The sequence below is a fragment of the Cyprinodon variegatus genome, unplaced genomic scaffold (genome assembly GCF_000732505.1).
Source record: "Cyprinodon variegatus isolate N-32 unplaced genomic scaffold, C_variegatus-1.0 Scaffold666, whole genome shotgun sequence".
Classification (NCBI taxonomy): domain Eukaryota; kingdom Metazoa; phylum Chordata; class Actinopteri; order Cyprinodontiformes; family Cyprinodontidae; genus Cyprinodon; species Cyprinodon variegatus.
In genome coordinates this window covers 243,496-252,866 of record NW_015151119.1, presented here as the reverse complement: position 1 = coordinate 252,866, position 9,371 = coordinate 243,496, and the positions used below count along the sequence as shown (strand labels likewise).

The following is a 9,371-nucleotide window of genomic DNA, read 5'->3' as shown; positions in this document are numbered from 1 at the left end:
TATATATGTATATATATATGTATGTATCTATATATCTATATATATATATATATATATATATATATATATATATATATGTATGTGTGTATGTGTATATATGTATATGTAAAAATGTACAGCTCCGACGTTGTGCACCCCTTTGTGTTGGTCCGCTACTAATCCCAATAAATTTAAGTTTATGTCTTAAATGTAGCCAAATTTTAACATGTTCAACACATATTCATATAGAACTGTGTGTATTGATAGTATCTTGTGACATGCAACCAATCACAGTTGGTCTGTCTCTCACCAGAACCGAAGTTTCCTTCTGCAGGGTGTTGTAACTTCTCCAGTCCTGCAGAGGACCGTCTCTCACTGTTTTCCCACTGGCAGAGGGCAGGCAGTTCAGTCGAGGACTGCTGTGGTAGTCCTGCTGCAGGGTGGCTTTGGACTCAAACAGGGCCCGCAGAGCTCTGGTCCCAGTAGTCTCTCTCTGAGGGAGGAAGTCCATGGAGCGACTCCTGGACATATTACTCCAGAGGCTCCCAGTCTCCCTGCTGTCCAGCCTCTTCCAACGGCTGTCCGCACAGGTTTCTGAATCCTGAAGATACAAGTTGATATTAAACTTTTGCACTGATATGGGATATGATCACGTTAAAAAAGAGTCTAACCTCAAATCCTTGCTCTGATTTTTCTGAACTCCTTAGGTCCGCACAGCTTTGGTACCTAATATACATAAGGAATTTATTTATTGAGTACGTAATTTATTTGCTGACATTTGCTGGGTTGTAAAAATGTCTCCAAGAATGTGACCCCATGTGTGAACTTACTGCTGCACCAGCTGAGAGACAGACTTCCTGTTCCAGTTAGCTGTCGATGACATGATCCAAGATCTTTCCTGAGCCCCAGAGAGATTCCTCAAGGACTGAGTCTTCCTTAGGCCAAGAGTCTCCATAGCAGTGATTCTACCAACAGCTGAAAATGAGGAAAGAAGATATCTGCCTTTAAAATAACCTGCAAACAATTACATTTATGTTACATTTAATGCTCCTCAATGTCTTTTTAATAGAATATGAAGATCCAAAGTTGCTAACCGACTGGTCATAAAGCTGAGATTTTACTTTGTTGAAGTTATTATGTAACAGACCGAGACACTGACTGTCATATGACTCCGTTAATGTTTATAAACTTTGGTTCTTTCACTGAAAATCAAGCTGAATCTCACTGCATTTCAATGCACAAGGCGTGAATGATTTAGTGTTTCAAAAGAAAAGATGAGTAGGATTAAGTTTAAGAAAGACAACATTTAGATTAAGAACATTTGATGTTTATAGTTCTATCCTTTGAGAGTAATGTATATAAATGCATCAATGGAGGCATTATATTGTCTATGCAGTAACAACTCTGTTTATAAAATGATATATATTTTCCCTCAAAGTCAAATGAAAACTTCATACCTAAGGAGGAGAAGAAGATGAAGATGAAGAAGCAGCCAGGTGTGTATCACAGTCCTGTCAGATTTGTGCTTTCAGAGCATCCCTCACAAGACACAGCAATTTCTGGGGGCCAAAGTCCCTTCACACCTTGTGATTCAGGAACATCCGGAATAGACTTTTCTTTTTATCATGGTGTCACCTGATGGATTAATCTTCTCCTGACCAGAAACAGTTTATATAAAAAGAAATGTTTTTTGATATCTGAGGATTAAGTATTCACTCTTTCAAAATGTCTACAATTTCTAACCACGGCAAAAATGTCAGTGTGTTCAGAGAAACAGATGCAGGTTTGTAATGTGAAATGGAAGAAATAAGACAGCTTCTAGAGTTTTTTATGAGTATAGATAAAAGAAAAGGACTGCTGTAAATTGGGCTGCAAGTTGTGTTTTATTGTTTGTATTTTTTGTTTTTTACATGTGTTTACATTCCTTAATTTCTTCCTCTTATTCTAATCTAATACCTTAAACTCTTACAGACTGGATGGTAAGGGTCTGGGGTGCCACTTTCTAACTCTTCCCACATTTTCTTAACTGGATATAGGCCTGGACTTTTACTGAGCCAATTTTAGTTATGACTAAACTGTATGTGATATAAACTGATTCCCCTTCTATATATGCCATCATCTGCAGCAGAAACTTGTCAATCATCTAATTATTTAAGGTGTGCAGCAGTAGAGAAACATCAGAAACATGGTGCACAGTTGGGCATTAGGAGCAGGTTGAAATCCACTAATCTTGCAGCCCTAGTTGAATGTTTACCAATGTTGTGATTTTTCTTCTCTGTAGGTAGAAGAAAGCATCATATTCTTTCCACTTTACAAGTAAACACTTCCTTGACTATGTCAAATAAAATAGAAATAAACAATTTAGAAAAAGAAATAAAAATGCTAACCTGCCGGAAACATCACCTTGTTGACTTTTGGGATTTGACAGTTTATTTTCTATCTGCTTTATACAATTTTACCCCTGGAATCTACTTGTATCAACTGGTCCATTCGAAGATTGACTGAACAGACTAACAAAACCACTACTGAGGCATAGTTATCTATATAAAATAACTTTCTTTAAGATTAGTGCTTTGAATAAATCAGTAAGGATTTATTCAAAGTCTACAGGCTAAAATACGCATTGCTGCCCAATTTGCTGCTCACATTTTCTCTGAGTTTCAGCTTAACATACCTGCAAATGAAATCAGAATGAAACCACTTTTTATTAAATTACTGCTCCGTTTAAATGATTCTAAGAAAAATGTAAAATAATTCATCTCTCAGACTTTGACACTTAAATATTGTCTGCTTATTACTTTATTGTCCCACCAATAAATGAATTAGCATATATTCTTACCAAATTAGACTGAACCAACATATTCCTGACTTTTATTTAAACAGTATTTCCAGATCTTTACCTTAGAAACGACGTCTTATTCCACTGGCTATTATTTGATGGATTGTGTACATATCAGACGCCTGCTCTAGGTGTGCTGTCTCTTCTAATCCTCTTTGTTCCATTTCTGAAATCCAGTCCTGAGGAAGAGTTAATGCGTCATTGTGTTAATACAGGCTGCCTTATATCTTTTCATTCTTTTCTCCAGCCTTAGATACACTTCACTATTTCTATCCTATCAAAATGTATATTTTCTGCTTTAACTATTGTGAGATTTCAGGTAGGTGAAATAAAACAAAATTTACCTTATAGCATTATAATACGAGTAGGAATGGATGGATGGATTTGCACTTTTAGATGCTTAGTTTAATAAATCTGTGACCATTAAAGAGATGGGAGCATCTTAAGTCCAAAATTTGGAGGGAATCAATTATTTTTTTTTATGCAATGAAGTATATACAGATATGTATTCAAATAAATCACAGAAATATAATCAAAAGTTGGAACTAGGCAAGCAAAGACCATTAACAACAGAAGAAAAGTGGAGAAACAGAAGCACCGCGAAACACTCATCAAACAGAATATACTTGCTTGCAACTCTCAGAAGATGAGATGTGTTTGGGATCATTGATGTTTACAGCAATTTCAAGTGCCGGACAGTTGTTTGCTGAGTTAACCAGCAGATGGAGCCAAACAAACATACTTGCACCCATCAAAGGAGCATTGTCAGTTCTGGTTTGTTGACAGCATTGTCTTTATTACTTCACTTTCTACTATGTACAAAGGTGTGCATCGCAGCTGTTTTAAGACTATAAATGATGCACAAACACAAAAGTTAGGTGTTTTATTCTTCTGATCCATAGTAGTACCTCCAGTAAGTACATACATACTTCACAAGAGTGGGCTCCATTACTGGGCTATATGAGAGGCTCATTGTCTGCCTTTAATGCATAATATGTTTTTCCAGCTGCAGTGGAGGAGAATAAATGCGATGAACGTTTGGGGGGAGGCAGGAGGGGGAAGTCACCCACAACTCAACCACTTAGTTTCACAGAGCAGTCAGTTCTGGCATAAACAGCTGACAACAGAGCAGGTCTCCTTCCTCCAGCTGCTGTGTGTTCCTGCAGGAGGCTCACATGGAACCACATGTGACTGCAACCAAGAGCAGTGCAGCACGCTGTGCTGGAAGTGGGAGAGAGAACAGAAGCTCCCAGACCAGGACTGACAGCCAGGCTCAGCCAGCCATGGTTGTATGCAGTGTTCTCAAACAAACTCCAGCACTCTGTAATGTGGGCAGATAACTAAACTAACTTCCACTGCAAAGATAAAAAATGAAGTCCATCTCTAGTCAGTGAAGAACTACAGCGTTTTAGTGATACAAATGCATTTTGTATTCACATTGCATCCCATATTCAAGTTTGAAAGTTTGCACGAAAGGTCACCACAGCTCTCTTGTTGACAAGAGGCTCACTGTTAAAAGGAGGAGGGCTGAGGGGGGAGTGTCAAACCCATTCATGCTGCTGCTTTGTTGTTTCAGCTTGAGTTGCTCACGTACAGCTAGATAAGATCATTTCTGTTGAAAGTTTTAAGTTGTGTAACCTACTTTGGAACGTGGGCTGCAGCTGTACTCGCTTCTGCAGTGTTGCGATACCTGGATGGTGTTTTGTTTAACACCACAAGGACATGATGGCAGATCTATTATTTTTTCATGCAATTATGTCTGCAATTTGTAAAAGTTGATATCCGAGCATTATTGACTTTAATATTAAAGTTTAAAATCACGTTGCACAAAACATAACCACTGGCCAAAAGATGTTTTAGACACAGATATGATACACTTGGCTCAGATCCAGATCGAGCCATTAGAGTCACAGGAAGCTCTCAGTTTCACCACCTCCTCAGACCAAACAAAGGCAGATGTCACAGCACTTAACGTGTCACTGATGGAAATTTGAGCCAAGTCTGTATTTAATGACATTAGAGAGCGGTTATCATTCTTTTGCTTTCTCCTATTGTTTAGGACTGTTTGAAGGCATCCCCAAGAAATAGCTAATGGGCTTTACAGGAAAAAAAATAGCAATAAAACATTTCCTGGTAACATTAGAGCTGTTTATCAACTTTTTTTTTATCTGGGGTATATGTTTTAAGTAATTTGAGCTGCTGGGAAGCAAAGTTATGCAGTAATTTATCAACTAACAGAGAGAAATCAGCAGCTCTAAAAAGTTTATTTTTGTCATTTAAATAAGGACTGACCAATTTCAATGTGATTTTGTGGTTTATAAGGTAAACAACACAATGTTGTACAAAATTCTAAAGAAGGGCATCCATCCATCTATTATGTATATCTGCTTATCATTGGTCACTGGACAACTGCTGCCTACTATCCAGTGGTCATTGTTGGATATAAATAAAGCAAATTGGTAATGGTTCTTTAGCCAACGCAGAAGTGCACCAGTAGTCGAGATGATGAGTGCTTTCCAAATAGTGCTTGCAATAAGGATTGAGGTAGGAAAAGAAGCCAGTTTGTTCCCTGTCATGGTTCCTTTTGCATGGAGACCTTGTGACATTCCTATCTGCAGTCAGGAGCTACAAGGAATCCCAAAACCTATTTGCATAGAAACAAAACACTTCAAGGAAATTGACAAAAACATATTGTTGCTTCATGTATACTGTGTGTGTGCATGCAAATGTGCCCACCTTCATATGTTTTTGGTTTTTACAATGGAGAGCTTCAGTCACTGTATTTGTCAGAAAGCTCTAGTCCCACCTAAACTAGTATCATTCATGTTTCTGTTGGATAATGACCTCTCGAACCCTGGAAGGCTTAAAGTAGAGAAGCCTTTTTCAGTTTTTGCGGCACTAGTGGCTCGTTATTTCAACAGTAGGCTGACAGGAAAGGGGGTATGAGAGGGGGGAGAGACATGAGGCAAAAGACCATAGGTCGGATTCAAACCTAAGGCCTCTGTACATAAGCCTGACGTAGTCCTACTCAATTCTAGTCAGAATATGAGTCTGATACTGCTCCATAGAGCTGTGATTATGGGGCGTGTTTAGAACGAACAAGGAAAAAAAATGCCTATGCACTCAATTGGATAGACCTACAACCAATAAGAGCAACGGAGTGCGTGACGTATGTTAAGCGACGCATAGTTGTTGTCAACAAAAATCAAAGCGTGCAGTTGCACGCCTAGAATAAGAAGATGAGCCTTGATCACTTTCTCTGTTCCTCTTTTAAAATTAATTTGCTGTTGATATCTTCTAGAACAGACCTAATAGCAGAATCTACACACCTCAACTCTCCAGCGGCAGCCATTGTTGTGGTCACCCAAGTGCGCTTTGGTGACGTGGTTGATTACGTTACTGTTGATCATCTGTCGTATAAAGCCCGCCCTGACAATTTGATTGGCCCGCCAGATATTGTGCGAGCATACTCGCGCTACTGTTGAGCAATGCCAGACCGAACTTCCCGACCTCAAACTTTGTGGGCGGGACTAAGTTCGGAATGGCACCCAGGCTATCTGTACATGGGTGGAGCACGCAAACTGCTGCTCCACCTGCACGCACAGGGAAGTCATATTAAAATGTCAAATCATTCTGTCTTAAACATGTATATAAATGTACTCTTTATCAGACGATGTTGTCCCAAAAGTTAGAAAATTTCTATTTAAAAAAAAATTCTGTCTTAAAATCTGTGTTGTTGTTTTTTTTCGTTATTTTATGGAGGCCAGTTATTTATACGTCAGCTTGTACACCTAAATTCGGCCAATCATATAGCAACGGTCATCTGTCAATCAAACTTTTCCAGTCATAGCATCTTGATTAATATGGCACAGCTAATATACGCAACGGTTGAAATAAGAAATAAAAATTCTTTACTTTACCATTGAGTTAGCTCCCAGCGTTCAACCAGTCATCGGGGCCAGCTTATTCAAGCCTTTGGTGGGAGTCTTCTAGCTAATCTAAATTCTTCAGATTGCCTGATCCTGACCCGTTCTGCCTCTGGACCTCTGAGCCTTTCTGAGTTCTTATCTGTTTGCCTGACCTGTCTTTGGTCTCCTGCTGGATTCTGCCTGTTTACAGAACCTGGAACTGATTCCTGACACCATCCTGGATTTCCCATGTGCACCTCTTTGCATCTCTGATCTCCTGGTTCTGACCACCGTGCACGCCTTCAACAATGGTTTTGGCTTCGCCCTCAGGATTATCCTGCCTTCTTTCATCTGCTTGGTTCTGATCTCCTGCCTGGCCTCCAGGACTTCAGCATCTGGGACTTTCTGGGCAGTGTCTGCTACGTCTTGTCGGCAGTCGACCAGCTGGAACCAACTGGGCACGCACTGAACTTTAAGACCAGAGGTTCTTACCTTAGTCTCTACCCTATCTTGCCTTCTCTGTTCACTTCAGATCTGTTTTCTTAATAAACGCTTTTGAGAAATCTGTCTATTTGTTACAAAAACTGGGTCCTCTGTTCTGAGCCTTGACAGTACCACAAAGTGCATATGTTCCCAAATTCTTTTGGTTTTTTTTTTGTTAAAAAAAAAAAAACAGCACAATGGCCATGAAACCCCCAAGACAGGAGTTGGATGTTTGTGAATGGGAAGATTGTGTTTATGCAACGTATTCCAAGAAGAAAAACCTGTTAGCAAGTGCAAAAGACTTGATACTGAAGGGAGGTTCAGCATTCAGTAGGTAAACAACACTGAACAGAAATCAAAATCTATAATGGCAAGATTTAGATCAAAGCACATTAATGTGTTAGAGTGCCCCAGTCAAAGTTCAGACCTTAATCAAAAATTGATTAAGGTCAGTTTTTAAGCTTAAGACAAAAATTTGTGGCAAGAGTTAAAAACTGAGGTTCACAGAAACACAGAGAGCTGTTTACTCACGCTGTCTCTCCAATCTGACCAGGACTGAGTTATGATGAAGAAAGAGAAATGGGTAAATAAATTAAACCCTGAGATGTGTAGAGCTGGTAGAGACATACAGTCAAACCAAGATGTTAAATACACACTTTGGAGTTATTTGCAAAACAATTAAATTAAAATTTTTCTTTTTATTTCTCTTTACGGTTATGTTCTCTGTTGGTGTAACGAGACAAAGTATGGAAGAATTGAAAACACCTGAATACTTTTCCAAAGCATTGTATTATGTCCATTTGTTGCCTAGAGTGAGCTAAAGCTGCAGTTAGGGAAAATGAGCGGGTTCCACTGATGTTGCCATGATAAAATGATGACGGTAATAATGCTCACAATGCTGCTGATGAAAGCAAGCTGGTGATTCACCATATCCTCTCTGAAATAGAAACACTCCGTGTATATCTGCTCCGTGTCCATGGTGATGACTGTTAAAGTATGACATCAGAAGCCTTTTAAAAATGTCTGTCTGTCCTTCCAGTTGGTGTGTTCACCTGACTGCAGCACACAACAACCTGAACCTAGAAAAAAAAAAAAAAAAACTGAGTGGGGTCTTGGAAAGAGGGCAAACCCCTGAAGTCGGGTTAATCGGAAACAGGAAAGGAACTGGGGTAGACTTTCACTTGCCTGAAGCCCTGTCAGATTTTGTCGGTACATGGCTGTATGTGGGCCATCTCTGGCACAGCTTGACTGAGAAAACCAGGCTACGACACGCAGACAGCAACCTGAGCAACAGCCAGAATCTAGGTTAAACGTAAGGTTATGTAACCTAGACTAAAAGCCCACTTGTGGCTTGCTCACGCTGTAGATAGGAATTTAGGCACAGGATATATCTATGTTTGTCAGTGTTAAGAAAAAGAAGAACAGAAGTGACATAATTAACAAAAATTTTAAGAAATTCGTTTCACTGTTGCACCAATAAGCAAAAATGAATAAATAAATCACTGTATATCTGCCTTTGTAATGTAATGTTTTAGTTTTCCACCATGTTTTTGTTCACTTTGTGCTGTTAGAGTGCAGACTAAAAAAAGATCCGCCCCCTCCTGACACATTTGGACACATCAAGACACAGTTTGACAGCCTGCATGGGCAACAGGAAACTCCAACTGTATTGCACAGATGTATTTTTCTGGCCCAGGCAGTGCAATTGTACTATAAATAGCCTCAAAGCCTCACAGAATACTTTGATCATGTGCTATAGTAAGTCACACACCGAGGCACACGCTGTGGATTAGCTTCGGTGTTGCTAAAGGTTTGATTTTAGCTGCACGTTGTTAACTGTTTGTGCTTTTTTGACGGTATTAATCCTCCCTCAGTCTCCCTGGTATTTACTCCTCATGCGGGTCACTGACAGAGAAGCAATGAGAGTGCACTGCACTGTAGTGACCCCATCTAAAGTGGGTCGCTTTCGTCTAACACACTTACATGCAGAGCTGAAGTCAGCAGGCTATCTGTCTATCCTCCTGGCCAGAATGTTTGGATTTAAAGATACTCGGGCATTAAGGTATTTTTTTTTTTTCATTCAACCGGTCTAAGTGAGGCGTATCAACGTTGGGGTCAAAGCACAGGCTCATTTGGTATTTTAGTTTTTTTTTCCTTTATCT

At 39.5% G+C, this 9,371-nt stretch overlaps 1 protein-coding gene across 1 annotated transcript in view; it reads right to left on the bottom strand.

The window, feature by feature from the left end:
- xirp1 (xin actin binding repeat containing 1) overlaps window positions 1-949 on the bottom strand; it is a 17,290-nt gene extending 16,341 nt beyond the window's left edge. Inside the window, exons 1-3 of the mRNA XM_015393994.1 lie at window positions 810-949; window positions 651-705; window positions 290-580 (exon numbers count right to left, since the gene is read on the bottom strand). Of these exons, the coding sequence (XP_015249480.1) occupies window positions 290-580; window positions 651-705; window positions 810-934 (471 nt within the window). The 5' untranslated portion in view covers window positions 935-949. The remainder of the gene's footprint in view (window positions 1-289; window positions 581-650; window positions 706-809) is intronic.
- Between the last annotated feature and the right edge of the window lie 8,422 nt (window positions 950-9,371).